This window comes from Pongo abelii, chromosome 2 (genome assembly GCF_028885655.2).
Source record: "Pongo abelii isolate AG06213 chromosome 2, NHGRI_mPonAbe1-v2.0_pri, whole genome shotgun sequence".
Classification (NCBI taxonomy): domain Eukaryota; kingdom Metazoa; phylum Chordata; class Mammalia; order Primates; family Hominidae; genus Pongo; species Pongo abelii.
The window spans coordinates 75,726,909-75,742,615 of record NC_085928.1 but is presented as its reverse complement, the minus strand read 5'-3'; the positions used below and the strand labels follow the sequence as shown (position 1 = coordinate 75,742,615).

The 15,707-nt window shown below is 42.9% G+C and overlaps 1 protein-coding gene across 7 annotated transcripts in view; it reads left to right on the top strand.

Annotated features, from left to right (window-relative positions):
- The first annotated feature begins 8,467 nt into the window (after positions 1 to 8,467).
- The window catches only part of TRNT1 (tRNA nucleotidyl transferase 1), a 36,371-nt gene continuing 29,131 nt past the window's right edge, over positions 8,468 to 15,707 (top strand). For 4 of the 7 annotated variants that reach the window (XR_008523714.2, XR_010139180.1, XM_054551874.2 and 1 more), the window contains exons 1-2: positions 8,468 to 8,555; positions 10,565 to 10,739. Coding sequence is in view for 4 of the 7 variants with exons in the window: in XM_054551874.2 (XP_054407849.1) it covers positions 10,592 to 10,739 (148 nt within the window). In the remaining 3 variants the exon portion in view is untranslated. Of the gene's footprint in view, positions 8,723 to 10,564; positions 10,740 to 15,707 lie in introns of all 7 variants that reach the window. The other 3 variants (XR_008523715.2, XM_063721958.1, XM_063721959.1) reach the window with 3 other exon arrangements.

The following is a 15,707-nucleotide window of genomic DNA, read 5'->3' as shown; positions in this document are numbered from 1 at the left end:
GCCTCAAATATCTTCCCCAGGAGGCCTAAAGTGCTATAATTTAAGTTTTTTTGCAAAGACAGAGTCACACTATGTTACCCAGGTTAGTCTCAAACTCCTGGGCTCAAATGATCCTCCTGCTTCAGCCTCCTTGAGCCACTGTGCCCAGCCTAATTCATATTTTTATGGGAAGCATTATTTTCCCTTCACTGTCCTATTTTATTTATTTTTGAGTTGGAATCTTGCTAGGTTGCTGAGGCTGGAGTGCAGTAGTACAATCATGGCTCACTGCAGCCTCAATCTCCTGGGCTCAAGTGATCCTCCCATCTTAGCCTCCCAAGGAGCTGGGACTGCAGGCTTGTGCCACCACACTTGGCTGATTTTTTAAAAAAATCTGTTTTTAGTAGAGACAAGTTCTGGCCATGTTCCTGGGGCTGGTCTCTAATTCCTTAGCTCAAGTGATCCTCCGACTTTGGCCTACCAAAGTGCTGGGATTGCAGGTGTGAGCCACTGCACCCAGCCTAATTCCTATTTTTATGGAAAGCATTATTCTTCCTTCTCTGTCCTATTTTAAAATATAAGTGCACTGGGAACAGTGATATATTAGGGAAGGCTGATGTGGAGGAGACAGTCCTAGAGTAAGTGCTGGTGGGCAGTGGCAAACTCCATCAGAAAGGTCTCACCCTATTTGATGGGTCTACCTCTACTCAGCTGTGGGTTTTCATTTGAAATTGAACTACCTGTGGCTCATGCCTGTAATCCCAGCACTTTGGGAGGCTGAGGCAGGCGGATCACCTGAGGTCAGGAGTTCCAGACCAGCCTGGCCAACAAGGTGAAACCTCGTCTCTACTAAAAATACAAAAATTAGTGGGGCGTGTTGGTGGGCACCTGTAATTCCAGCTACTCTGGAGGGTGATGCAGGAGAAATGCTTAAACTCGGGAGGCAGAGTTTGCAGTGAGCTGAGATTGCACCACTGCACTCCAGCCTGGGCGACAGAGTGAAACTCCATCTTAAAAAAAAAAAAAAAAAGTAAAATAAAAAATTAAATGAAAAAATAAAATTGAACTACCTGCCCAAAAACCCAGAAAGGGGGGCAGGGAATAGAAAAAGTATTCAGCATTGAGGCTGATGCAGTTAGTGCTAAGCCGAGCCATCAATTCTTTGTGACATCATTTTCCTTGATAGTCCTGTTATCTTTTCATCCACTAAGTTACTAAAGCACAGGCTCGGAGGTTGTGGTAGGCAGCCCTGTGGACCCATTTTAGACTTCTGACCTTCAGGACTGTGAGATGATACACCAATGTGGTTTTAAGCCTCGAAGTTTGTGGTAATTTGTCACAGCAGCCATAGGAAATGAATGCAGGGGTCATGGGTGATTTTCTCTTCTCCTCATGTCTCATTCCACTCCACCCTCACCCCCTTCCAGTTTGACTCTAGTATCCACTCACTTCTCTTCCCCACTGTGGCAACGTGCTGGCCCACCCTCCTGGGCACAACTGCCCCAGCCTCTTGCCTGGGCTTTCCAACCCATTTTCATGCTGCAGTCTGCCTGATGGCAGGAAACCACAAATAGGTTTATGAAAACCCCTGCTTTGAAAAACCTTTAATATCTTGCTATTGCCATTAAAATTAAATCCAAATGTCATCCCGAGAAGCACCCAGCACTGCATGCTCTAGTCCCTGCCTTCTTCTCCAGCCTTATCAGTGTTCAATGGTGGTTTTGAGGCAGAATGTCTGGGTTCAAATTCTGCTTGTGCCACTTACTCTCTGTAGAACCTTAGACAAATAAACCTCTCTATGCCTCAGTTTCCTCTTCTATACAGTACCTAATTGGATGTTTGTGAAGATTAAACAAATTAATCAAAATAAAATGCCTGGCACTATTAAAAACACAATACAATTGGTAGGTAGCCTTATTCTTACTGTATTACCCATGCCACTGGCAAATCGTGAGCACTGAAACCTCTGGTGAATGAATGAATGCATAAATGAATGGAAGTGATGTTACATTCACAACTTCTCTATGTGTACCATTGCTTCTCTCTCTAGTGTGCAGAATGAATCAGTGTCACAGACACACAGTCAAAATTTAGATAAACCAAGAGACAACTGAACACTGGGGACCACATTTTGGCTACTAGATGTACAAAGAACAGGATCTACAAAGAAAGATGGAAGCTCTTTGAGGCAATTGCGAAACTCCTGAGGGCATCTCTAGTAAGCACTGAAGGACACTCAAACCAGCATTCAGACCTAACATTGGTGTATCTAAGAAATATTGATATATACTTCTAAGCTGTTCTCATCTTACTTTTCTGAATTTTTCTTTTTTTTTTTTTGAGACAGAGTCTCACTCTTTTGCCCAGGCTGGAGTGCAGTGATGGGATCTTGGCTCACTGCAACCTCCACCTCCCACGTTTGAGCGATTCTCTTGCTTCAGCCTCCTGATTAGCTGGGATTTCAGTCATGTGCCATCAGGCCCAGATAGTTTTTGTATTATTATCATTTTTTTTTTTTTAGTAGAAACAGAGTTTCACCAAGTTGGCCAGGCTGGTCTCAAACTCCTAGCCTCAAGTGATCTGCATGTCTCAGCCTCCCAAATTGCTGGGATTACAGGCATGAGCCACCACTCCTGGCCTCCTGAATTTATTTAATAATGTGTAGCCTTCTAACTGAAGAGTAATATTCATGACTGTGGTGTTTCCATAGAAAGGTATAAACTTGCCAGATGCTAACAGTACTCCCTGTCTATGGTATTTACTTTTGGGTATGTTCTACGGAGAAAGAATATTTCCAGTAGGATTTCTGTGCAGTAAATGTCAGTTCCTTTGCAGATAAAGTTTTATTTCCTTTAGGATGGGTCTATATTAAGAGATAATAGAAAACGTCTTGTGTGGGAGAGAGGAGTTTGAGATCGCTTTGGTTGTCTTCACCATGTCCTAAGGGGTTGAACTGGGCATTCTGTCTAGAGTTCTTGTACCCTTTAGTTTAATGGCCTCAAAGTTCTGTCCTGCTTTCATAGGTACATGCTTCAATAATTGAATTAAGTTTCATGTTCTTAATTTTTTTTTGCTAATATATAAAAATCTAATTACTTTTGGGGGGAGGTTTATTGAGGTATAATTTATAAGCAGGAAAGTTTACCTTTTAAATGTACTTGGTATGGTTTGGGTCTGTGTCCCCATTCAAATCTCTCATCAAATTGTTATCTCCAATATTGGAGGTGGGGCCTGGTGGGAAGTGACTGGATCATGGGGATGGATTTCCCCATTAGTGCTGTTCTCCTCATAGTGAGTTGCAGTGAGATCTGGCAATTTAAAAGTGTGCAGTACCTCCCCACCACTCCTTTTTCCCGCTCTGGCCATGTAAGAGGAGCCTACTTCCCCTTCACCTGCCACCATGACTGCAAGTTTCCTGAGGCGTCCCCAGCCATGCTTCTTGTACAGCCTACCGAACGAACCATGAGCCAATTAAACCTCTTTTCTTTATAAATTACCCAGTCTCAAGTATTTCTTTATAGCAGTGTGAGAATGGACTAATACAATACTGTTCTATGCATTATGGCAAATACAGAGTTATTTAATCACCACTATCATCAAAACATAGAACAATTCTATCACCTTTCTCTCCCCTCAAAATTCTCTAATGCGCTTTCGTAGTAAATACCTCCTCACATCTTGAGCCCCCTGGCAAGAACTGATAATTTTTGTCTCTACAGTTTTGCCTTTTTTTTTTTTTTGAGATGGAGTCTCGCCCTGTTACCTAGGCTGGAGTGCGATGGCGTGATCTCAGCTCATTGCAACCCCTGCCTCCCTGGTTCAATTGATTCTCCTGCCTCAGCCTCCCGAGTAGCTGGGATTACAGGCGCCCACCACCATGCCCAGCTAATTTTTGTATTTTTCGTGGAGACGGGGTTTCACCATGTTGGCCAGGCTGGTCTTGAACTCCTGGCCTCGTGATCTGCCCACCTCAGCCTCCCAAAGTGCTGGGATTACAGGCGTGAGCCACTGTGCCCGACCTATAGTTTTGCCTTTTCTGGATGTCATATGAATGGAGTCTATTATATGCAGCCTCTTGAAAGTGGCTTTCTTCACTTGAGAGTCAGACGTGTTGCTGTGTGTATCAGCAGTTTGTTCTTTCATCTTGCTCAGTAGTATTCCATTGTATGGATATGCTCCAGGTTGCTTATCCATTCATCTGCTGGAAGAAATCTGGGTTATTTTCAGTTTGGAATAATTATAAATAAAGTGACTACACCACTCACATACACGTTTTAGTGCGAACATAAGTTTTTATTTCTCTCAGGTAAATATCTAGGAGTGGGATTGCTGGGCCATAAGGTATATGTATAGCTAGTCTTATCAGACACCAGTAAACTGTTTACCAAAGTGGCTGGGCCAGTTTGTATTCCCACCCATGGTGTATGAGAGTTGCAGTTGCTCTTCATTCTCATCAGCATTTGATATTTCCAGGTGTTTCAATTTTAGACATTCTAATGGGTATGTAAAGGTATCTCATTGTTGGCCAGGCGTGGTAGCTCATGCCTGTAATCCCAGCACTTTGGGAAGCTGAGGCGGCAGATCACAAGGTCAGGAGTTCGAGACCAGCCTGGCCAACATAGTGAAACCCCGTCTCTACTAAAAATAGAAAAATTAGCCGGGTGTGGTGGCACATGCCTGTAATCCCAGCTACTCAGAAGGCTGAGGCAGGAGACTGCTTGAACCTGGCAGGCGTAGGTTGCAGTAGGCCGAGACTATGCCATTGCACTCCAGCCTAGGTGAAAGAGTGAGACTCCGTCTTAAAAAAACAAAAAGGTATCTCATTGTTGTATAATTTGTATTTCCCTGGTGATTTTATATATATATACATATTATATTTTAGACAATGTCTCACTCTGTTGTCCAGGCTGGAATGCAGTGGTGCAATCACAGCTCAATGCAGCCTGGACCTCCTGGGCTCAAAGTGTTTCTCCCACTTCAGCCTCCTGAGTAACTGGGAATACAGGCACGCAACACCAACCCCGGCTATTAAAACAAAAATTATAGAGAAAGGGTCTCATTATATTGCCCAGGCTGGTCTCAAACTCCTGGGCTCAAGCGATCCTCCCACCTTAATCTCCCAAAGTGTTGAGATTACAGGCAAGGGCCACCATATCCGGCCTCTTAGTGATTGATGATGTTGAGTATCTTTACATATGTTTGGTTGCTAACCATATAGCTTCTGTTATTACACTTATTTCTTCATATGTGATATATATTTTTACATACTATATTTTTGCTGATAATATATAAAAATAGAATTGATTTATGTATATTAACCTGGTATCCTGAGACCTTCCTAAATTTACTTGTTAGTTCTAGTAGTAGTTTTGTCAGTTCCTATGATTTCTGTGTAAACCACCATCATGTCATCTGAAAATAGGGACAATTTTACTTCCTTCTGAATTGTTACACTTTCCATATCTTTTTCTTGCTTTGTTAATGGTTATAAACTGCAGACAAATGTTAAGGAGAAGTGGTAAGATGGGGCATCCTTGCCTTCTTCCTGATATAAGGGGGAGAGTGTTCAATATATTACCATTAAGTCTGATATTGGCTATGGATTTTTCATGAATGGCCTTTACCATATTGAGGAAGTCCCTTCTAATCTTATTTTTTTGGCAGTTTTTATGAGTAGGGATTGAATTTTAAGTGGTCTTTCTGCATCTATTGTGATGACGACAGTTTTTCTTTTTCAGTTAATATGGTGAATTACGTTGATTGGTTTTAGATCATTAAATCCATCTTGCATTCCTTGCATTTGGGATAAACCCAAATTGATCATGATGTATTATCTTTCTATATACTGTTGGATTCAATTTGCTAACATTTTATTAAAGTTGTTTTTGTTTCTATGGTCATGTGGTCTATTAAGCTATATATTAATTTTTTTGTAGTGTTGATTTTATGTTATGCAGGTTATGCTGGCCTCAAAATGAGAGGAAAACTGTTTCCTCCTCTATTTTCTAAACAAACTTTGCACAAGACTGGAGTTCTTCCTTCCTTATGTGTTTGATAAATTTGACCACTGAAACCATCTGGGCCTGGAATTATCTTTGTGGGAAGTCTGTTGAACAACAATTCAATTTCTTTAAAAATGAAAAGCTATTCAGATTTTTAAATTCTACCCTATTTCAGTTCTGATAAATTGTCTTTTTTATAGAATTGATGCATTGCATCTACATTGTCAAATTAATTGGCATAAAATTGTTTATAATATCTCCTCATATATATCTATATGATCTGTAGTAATATCCCTATTTTCATTTCATTGTCTTGGCCAGTACAATAGGAATTCTCTTACTCTCTCTCTTTCTCCTCTCTCTCTCTCTCTCTCTCCAGTTGGCCTTCCATAGCCATGGGTTCTCCATCAGTGGATTCAACCAGCCACAGGTCGAAATATTACATAAGGCTGGGGCACCATGGCGCATGTCTGTAATCCCAGCACTTCCGGAGGCCTAGGTGGGTGGGTCACCTGAGGTCAGCAGTTCAAGACCAGCCTGGCCAACATGGTGAAACCCCGTCTCTACTAAAAATACAAAAATTAGCCGGGCGTGGAGGCGGGCGCCTGTAATCCCAGCTACTTGGGAGGCTGAGGCAGAAGAATCACTTGAACCTGGAAGGCAGAGGTTGCAGTGAGCTGTGATCGTGCTACTGCACTCCAGCCTGGGCGCCAGAGTGAAACTCCATCTCAAAAAAAATAAAAAAAAATTAAATAGCAATTAAAAAATACAAAGAAGCGATATAGCACAACAACTGTTTACATAGCATTTATATCAGGTATTATAAGTAATCTAGAAATGATTTATACTACAGAATGTGTATAGGCTATATGCAAATATTATGCCATTTTTTATAAAGAACTTGAACACTGGTTGGGGTGATGTTCTGGAACCAATACCCCATGGATACGGAAGGACAACTGTATATACACATGTATATATAAACTATATATTTACAAGGCCAGAAATTGTTGAGGGTGCCCAGCACAGGAACTGGCACGAAGTAAGTCATTATAATAGTTGTATTAGCGTTGCCTTCATAGGTGGTGATTTGGAGAATCTATTCTAGGTGGGTACAGCAACGGAGGCTTTGGTCCAGTTTGTCTAGGGTCATGGTGGTGAGAAATACGAGACAAGCCTGAAAGGATGATTTGGGGCTTTCCTTGCCCCAAAGAGAGAGAGAGAGAGAGAGAAAGAAAATCCTTGCACCGGATTATATCAATGCTGTGCCTCTGAACGTCAATTTGGAAAGCCAGTCTTGTGCTTCCAAAAACAGGATATTCAACACCTTGAAGAGGTGTGGTAACTGGACATCTTACTTTTTACGTTTTAGGAAGTCTACAGAGAGTGGGGCTGAAAAGTCTGGGAAGAACAGGTAGGCATGTGGTGAGGGCAAAAGAACAGAAATAACATGCACATGCATTTTTCTAGGAAAATTTTAGGGAAAGCTAAGTGATGTAAAAAGTTACACTTAAAAGACTACACATTTTCGGCCGGACGCAGTGGCTCACGCCTGTAATCCCGGCACTTTGGGGGTCCGAGGCCTGTGGAACACGAGGTCAGGAGTTCGAGACCAGCTTGGCCAACAAGGCAAAACCCTGTCTACTAAAAATTAGCTGGGCGTGGTGGCAGACACCTGTAATCCCAGCTACTCGGGAGGCTGAGGCAGGAGAATCGCTTGAAACCGGAAGGCGGAGGTTGCAGTGAGCCCAGATCACGCCACTGCACTCCAGCCTGGGCAACAACAGCGAAACTCCGTCTCAAAAAAAAACAAAAAACAAAAAACTACACATTTTCACACTTTAAGGGCTCAACGGCTGTATTCCCACTCCTTTGCCACTCTCTTTGCTCTTTTCCGCTCTAGAAAAAATTAATGAACTGAATCAAATCTAAGTTCTCCACTTTACAGCTGGGAAGCCTCCAGGCCAAGGAGGCCAATGGTTACACAAACCAGGTAAGAAAATAAAATATGCCCAGTCATTTCACAGGACCGGAGGGCTTAGATTTCGAATGCGTGTGACTCTGTCAACTGTGGACTTAACTCTATGCAGAGATTAGAGTACAGAATAGTCAAACACGAATAAGTTAACATTTACCGAACAATCCGTCCTACCCTGGGGTAGGTTTTATTAACAGTCTCGTTTTGCAAAGGAAGACAGGTGCCAGTTGTCCCAGATCGCACAGGCATGCCGCGCAGATGGGCTTCTGAGCAGCTCAGGGCCAGCCAGAGGTGCGGTGACAGGCGCGTAATTAAACGAACCCGCGCCGCTTTGCTCAGGGCCCCCCGGGGCTCCGCTTTGCCCAGGCGGGCCTCGGTGGGTCTGGGAAACCGGCTCAGAGCATCGCCTCACTGTGGGGAGGGGCGAGAGGAGCCGGAAGCCCTTCGGTCCGGGCCCCGCCCCCGCACTCGCCCTCGCCCTCGCCCTGCCGCGACTTCCTATTCGCCGCCAACCCATGTGCGTTGGAGACGTCACCGCGTTCACCATCCCGGAAGTGCGCGTGGCGGCGGTGGCGGCGGCGGCAGCAGCGGGGCCGGTAAGCGGGCGCGCCCCACCCAGAGGGGCAGAGTTGGTGGTGTGAGTTGCTGCCCCTTCCTTCCTGCTGTGGGCCAGGGGAGCCACCGCCCCGGGTCCTCGAGGAAGACGGGAGCGGGACGTGGCGAGAGGCCTCCTCAGACTGGGCAAAATAGCCCCGACGCGGAGGTCGTGTCCCCGTCACGTTTACTGGCGACCGCAGGCGCAGATTCCTTGGCTTCCCTCAGCACTTTCCCTTCCGCGCGGACGGCCCCGAGACGCTTTTTCACTGGGCCTTGTCGCCAGCACCCGGCGTGGGGGGCGGGACGCGCCTTTTCAGAGCTGGGGTCCCCAGAGCGTTTTCTTAAGTTGAGGCGGAGGTGCAAGGAAACTGAGTGGGTCTTTCCGCCCCACGTGGCCTGCTGGGAAGCGCGGCTCCTCCAGCCCGCTTCCGTGGAATGGAATGGTTTTTCTCTGCAAGTTTACACCGGGGTCACTCGAGAGCTGCTGCTGCCTCCATATGGGCAGGACGCCCCGGATGGGGAGAACGAGGATGTGATATATAGAAGGGAAGGCAGGGGTGTGCTAGAAATCAGAGGAGATTGCAAGATGGCAGGAAAAGAATCAGGAAAATGGGGGCAGCAAAACTAAATTCATGGGAAAATACAGTTTCTAGGCGCTATCCCAGGGTCATGAATTCTCGAGTGCAAGTGGGGAAGTAGGGTGATACCCACCTGTGACCATGACAAGTTCTGGAGACCAGAAACTCGGATAGAGTTTCTAGAACCCCGCACCCCTCACATACTGACTGAAGCCCTGCTCTGGGGAGAGTGTCATCACAGTACCATGTGGCATGCGAGTGTAGTGGTAATGCTCCCCGACCAAACCACCAAACCGAGGGTTGGGCTGCTTATTTTCGCTGCCCAATAATGAGATACAGATAAACTAGGAAAGAAGGGAGTTGATTTCTGTAACCAGGTACAGGGAGAAGGCCTGGAAAATATCCCAGACCAACTCAGAATTACAAAGTTTTCCAGAGCTTATATACCTTCTAAGTTATATGTTTATGTGTAAGTGTGCATTCATCTAAAGATACAAGTGATTAACTTCTTATCTATAAGATCTGAGTCCTGAAGACCTTCCTTTGGAGCCTGAGTCAATTTACTTAATCTAAATGGGTCCAGGTGCTGGGGTGATTACCCTTATATTCTCTCCTGCTAAATCATGGAGGTTTGGGGAGTTCCCTCAGACCCCTAATAAACTTGTTCCTGGAGGCCTGGGGAGTTTCCTCAGATCCCCAGTAAAACTTGTTTAATTCTAAACGGGTCCTGTTAAGAACTCCTCTGGGGCCGGGCGCAGTGGCTCACGCCTGTAATCCCAGCACTTTGGGAGGCCGAGGTGGGCAGATCACTTGTGGTCAGGAGTTCCAGAGCAGTCTGGCCAACATGGTGAAACCCCGTCTCTACCCAGAAGTATAAAAAATTAGCCGGATGTGGTGGTGTGCGCCTGTGATCCCTGCTACTTGGGATGCTGAGGCAGGAGAATCGCTTGAACCCAGGAGGCAGAGGTTGCAGTGAGCCGAGATCGTGCCACTGCACTCTGGCCTGGGCGACAGAGCGAGACTCCATCTCAAAAAAAGAATTCCTTTGTTATTTTATCATGCTTCAAGGTCCAGGAAAGGCCTAGGCAAAACTCTTGGTGGGCTTTTGTTACATTCCAGCCTTGTTTAAGGGCACTGGCTGGCTCTTTCAGCTTTTAATGTGTAACTCAACCACTCAGTCAGTACTGAAACAGTTCTTATGGAGGCCTGCGTTAGTGAGACCCCGCCTGCCACAGTAAGTGCTTCTGGAGAACAAAACCAGGTAGATACATAGATCTAGTCTTAATCCCTCAAACTGACACCTTTTTCAGTTTTTTCATCTGAACAAGAGATGAATTTCTGAGTTGATAAACTTGCAATATGTCCCTTTATTTTCCTTCACTTACCTTCACTTTTAATTTCATTGGTATGCCTGTGTATTTGCCTTGTAGATGTGTAGTTGGTGACTGCCTCTCCAGATGCTGAGGTGCCTGTATCATTGGCACAGGCCAGTGCTGAACTGTAGGTGGAGTAGGCTGTGTCTTCTGAAGCGGTATCTATTTACAATGAAGTTGCAGTCTCCCGAATTCCAGTCACTTTTCACAGAAGGATTGAAGAGTCTGACAGGTGAGAGATTAGGATACCTTTTCTTGACTGGAAACCTGTCTAAATGGAGAAGTAGAGGGTTAACTTTTTAAGCCAACATTCGGATATTTTTATTGTTGTTTTAATTATTTTTATTAAAAAAATAAGTAGAGGGTCTCTTTGTGTTGTCCGGGCTGGTCTCAAACTCCTGGGCTCACTCCTTGGCCTCCCAAAATGCTGGGATTACAGGTGTTAGCCACGGTGCCCAGTATGCACGTTTTCATTGCTGGAAGAAAGGCTTGGCTGGGTGTACCCAGCGTGTAATCTCTTGGGGAGGCCAAGGTAGGAGGATTGTTTGAGCCCAGGAGTTTGAGGCTGCAGTGAGCTATGATCATGCCACTCTAGCCTGAGCAACAGAGTGAGACCATGTTTCAAAAAAAAAGAAAGGAATATTAAAAGAAAAAAGAAAGGCTTACATATGGCTGATCCAAAAATATAGCTAAATCACTGGAAAAGGCAAGAAGTTGACTGCAATAAAAAGCATGGCTTTTCTGTATGCTGTGCTAAGTACTTTCCATACATTACGGGACCGGTCCTACTAACTTAATGAGTACAAACATTTTGACTTGTTATGTGGAAAAGGAAACAGATTGTTAGGCATGTGAAGTGCTTTGCCTGTGTTTCTGTAACTACTAACTAGAGAGCTGGGTTTCGAACTTATGCAATCTGATTTCAGAGCCCAGCTTGTAACCACTAAGCTCTGCTTCCTTCCTAGGTGTAAATGCTTTCCATGAGAACTGAAGCAAGAAGGAAATAGGAGTTGCCTCCATTGTGCACGTTGCAAAACCTGTCTGGAAGGAGCATAGGAAATGGCTTTAGCTAAGTGCCTGACTCCAGTAGCTTCTTGCTGTTGCCACGGTTTCATTAGTATTGGTTCTTAATGTCATCTACTGATGTTGCTAAAGCAGCCACACAGTAGCATTACAAAGCCTGTGGGAATTTTAATAGCACCTTCATAAATATATTTAGTAGTATATATAGAAATATGAGCTAAACAGCACTGGCTATCTATTAGATTCACTTGGGGAGCTTTTAAAACACACATGCTCGGGTTCTACCTGCAGCCTACTGAGTTAGAATCTCTGGGTGGGATGACCATCTATATTTTTAATAAAAGCTCCACAAGTTAATTCTGATGCACAGAAGATAGACAAACCATTACTTTAACATGACTCACCTTGTATTAGCTTATTCTCAAAGCTACTTTCCCGTTCTTGAAATTAGGTGATGGCTTTTTAGGTACGTGCCAGAGATAAATGGCCCAGAATATGTTGATTCTTTTAGATTCTTTTAGGCAGACTTTAAGTAGAGGGCTTAAATGCACGTTTGGTTATGCCGATGCTTCATTATCTTTTTTAATTGGAGAGAGTGAAAATTGCTAAAAATTGCTGTCCAATAGAAATTTCTGAGCCCATATGTAATATAAACTTTTCTACTAACCACATTAAAAAGATAGAATGGCGAAATAAATTTTAATAATTATTTTTAGTTCATCTAATTTAATCCAATATATCTAAGATACTATCACTATGAATTTTGTATAAAAATTGTTAATGAGGCTGGGCACAGTGGCTCCCACCTGTAATCCTAGCACTTTGGGAGGCTGGATGCGGTGGCTCATACCTGTAATCCCAGCACTTTCGAGTGGCTGAGGCGGATGGATCACTTGAGCCCAGGAGTTTGAGACCAGCCTGGGCAACACGGTGAAACTCCATCTCTACTAAAAATACAAAAAATAGGCAAGCATAGTGATACATGTCTGCAGTCCCTGCTACTTGGGAGGTTGAGGTGGGAGGATCACTGAAGCCTGGGAGGTGGGGGTTGCGGTAAGCGGAGATTGTGTCACGACACTACAGCCTGGGCGACACAGACCGTGTCTCAAAAAAAAAAAAAGAAAATTAATGAGATATTTTATATTCTTACTTGGAAGTCTTTGAAATCTGGTATGCATTTAATACAGCACATCAGAATTCAGACTCACCGCATTTTAAGTGCTCAGTAAGTACAAGTGGCTACTGTTTGAATAGCGCAGATTTTGAAGCTCTGATTTTGGGTTGAGTTGAAGCTTTTTTCTTTCTGTGTATGCCCTTCACAGCCCCCAATTTTTCAACTTCAATTGCAAGAAGCCTCTTGGAAGAAGGAGTAGTAATTAACTCTTGATGGCTTAACTCAGGTCATTCTGCATTTTTTGGAAATAAGGTTCTAAATATTGATTACTATAGTTTCTTGCACATCATTTTAACAATTGTGTTTAACTCTCTAAACCTGACATTAAGAACTGGATTTTTTCCACCCTGAGAAATGAGGTCCTAAGGAAGTTAGAGCCTAAATGGTATGGTAAGGTAGAGGTGGTGATTGCTTCCAGAGTCCGGTCCTTGAAGGACTGGCAAATGAGAACATGGATATATTCTAAAGTTGACTTTTTCTAGGCTACTGGAGAAGTGGCAAGAATGGAATCTTTTAGTGCAACGATCAACAAGTTAGAATGTCAAAGATTTGGGTGCCCTGGTAAAATGTAATGTTCTGTATAAAAGCAAAACGTACAAAAACACACAGCCTTTGTGATGGCTGCTATATAGTGATACTTGGAGTTTAAATCCTGTACCAATTTTCAAATCTTAATAGCTGCTTTGCCATGTGTAAAATTAGTTTTCAGTATGCAAGAATATGAGAGACTAGAATAGTGTATTATTGTCATATCATAAGGGTTTTATAATTTGTCAGGTTATTTTATGTATCTTTTTGCTTCAGTACAATCATATGCTAGTGGCATATAAGATTATTTCTCAGCTGGCTGTGGTAGCTCGTGCCTATAATCTCCCAGCACTTTGGGAGGCCGAGGTGGGAGAATTGCTTGACCTCAGGAGTTAGAGACCAGCCTGAGCAACATAGTGAAATCCCATCTGTACAAAAATAATAATAATAAATTTAGCCAGTTATGGTGATGCACACCTGTAGTCCCAGCTACTCAGGAGGCTGAGGCAGGGGGTTCCTTGAACTTGGGGTCAAGGCTGCACAGTGAGCTGTGATGGTGCCACTGCACTCCAGCCTGGATGACAGTGAGACCCTCTCTCAAAAAAAAAAAAAAAAAAAAAGAATATTTTTCTGTCCCAGAGATGAGGCTGAAGTTCCCAATGCAGATGATTTTTGCCTGAGCTAACAGCATTAATGGATGAGCAAGGACTTGTTTGGTCCCTTGGCTGTTGTCCATAGGGGGTGATAGCGCTTAGTGTTATATGATGTCAGAAGGCCATCATATTAAAATTTAGCACAATAGGAACAACTGATCGCTCTCTTGAAGTCCAGAGCTCTTAGAACAGATGGTCTGTTTTCCTGTAGTAATGCTCACACCATATCTTCCCACTCATAGCTCCCACTCACTGCCCCTTACCCCACCCCAGCCTTCAATCGTCAAAATTCAAAGCTGTAAAGGGAAGGCGTTCATGAAAATTTAATTAAAAGTTAACATTAAAAAGAGGTGACAATTATAAAAGTTTTCTGACACATTAATGTATGGTCTTTTGAATTGCTAATAAGAATAATTAACAATTGCTTACTATCAGAGGTGGCATTTGGAGCAAATAAACATAGTTTGGGGATGATGAGATTCTGCATTCTTTGACTTTTAGGCTTAAGTTTACAGTTAAATTTAGTTACATTAGGTGTTATTTTCACTGAATTATTTCATTGAATGTAGCTTGCAAAGTCTTTTGAAATGTTGACTGCATCCCTGTTTCTGTAAGATTGAAATTATCAGTAACAGGAATAAATAAATCTTTAAGCTTGATAGTCCCTGCTGTTTTAGGCCAATGTGAAATTATGCTTTTCTTATAATTTTTATGACTGCTCTTTCATATAGACAGATGTGCCTTGATATGTCTTTCTCAGTTGTCTTAAATGTTATTTTAAAAATCCTGAATGGCAAGTTTTTTGGAATGGTTTAATAACATAGGGCTAATCAAAATGGTGAATATATTACTTTGAGTTCTGGATCTCTTTGTAATGCAGTTAGCTTACTGAGTAAATTTGAACTTATCGTTTTATTTTAGTAAAGCCAGCATGAGAATCTTAAAACAGTAGTTATCTATATAAATTAAGCCTTGACCTTCTTCATCCCACTGTTTATAGTAGGTTCAAGTGAACGTAAAACTTGTCCTTTATTTGCTTGAATTTCAGAACAGCTACTTGATACTGTTTTAAGAAAACTTAAAAAAACCCAATACTTTCCAGTGAAGTCATTCTTTTTTTTAATAGCTAGAATATCATAATTCAGTTTAATTATGAGCCAAATTGGTATAAAGATGAATAAGATAGGTTTTCTACCCTGAGAAGTGGGGAGACAAAGACATAAAACAGGTAATTTTAATATAATTGGTATGTATAGAGATATGCTGTACTAGTTGCTTAGAAGAAAATTACCTAACCTCACCTTCAGGTGAGGCTTCCTAAAGTGAATCACAACAGATAAGTAAGAGTGAGCTAGATCAATGTATTCCAACTGGGTAGTTACCTCTTAGTGGGTCATGAAGTCAATTTAGTGGTCATGACCAAATTTAGTGGTCATGACCAGTATTTAAAAAAAAGAGAGAATAGAATAGATTGCATGGTATGAAGGGCAGGTTTTCTTTTATGATACTTTTGTTTGCCATGTAGACATACAAATTTTGGTGACTGCTATGTGAATGTCTTAGTGTGGGTTATGGGACAAGAAGTGTGACAGCCAGCCACTGAGCTGGAGTAAGTTGGGGAGGTGTTTCAGTGAAGTGACTCACACAAGCAAAATTATGGAGGAAAACTATGGGGAGAGTTTGGTGCAGACAGCTGGTACAGACAAAGTGTGATGCAGAGTTTAGCAAGAGATGAGACAAATAGGTCATGGAATCCTTTGGATATAGCACTGAGGAATTTGGGTACTGTGTTGTGAGTAGTTAGGAGGAGCAGTTAATGCGT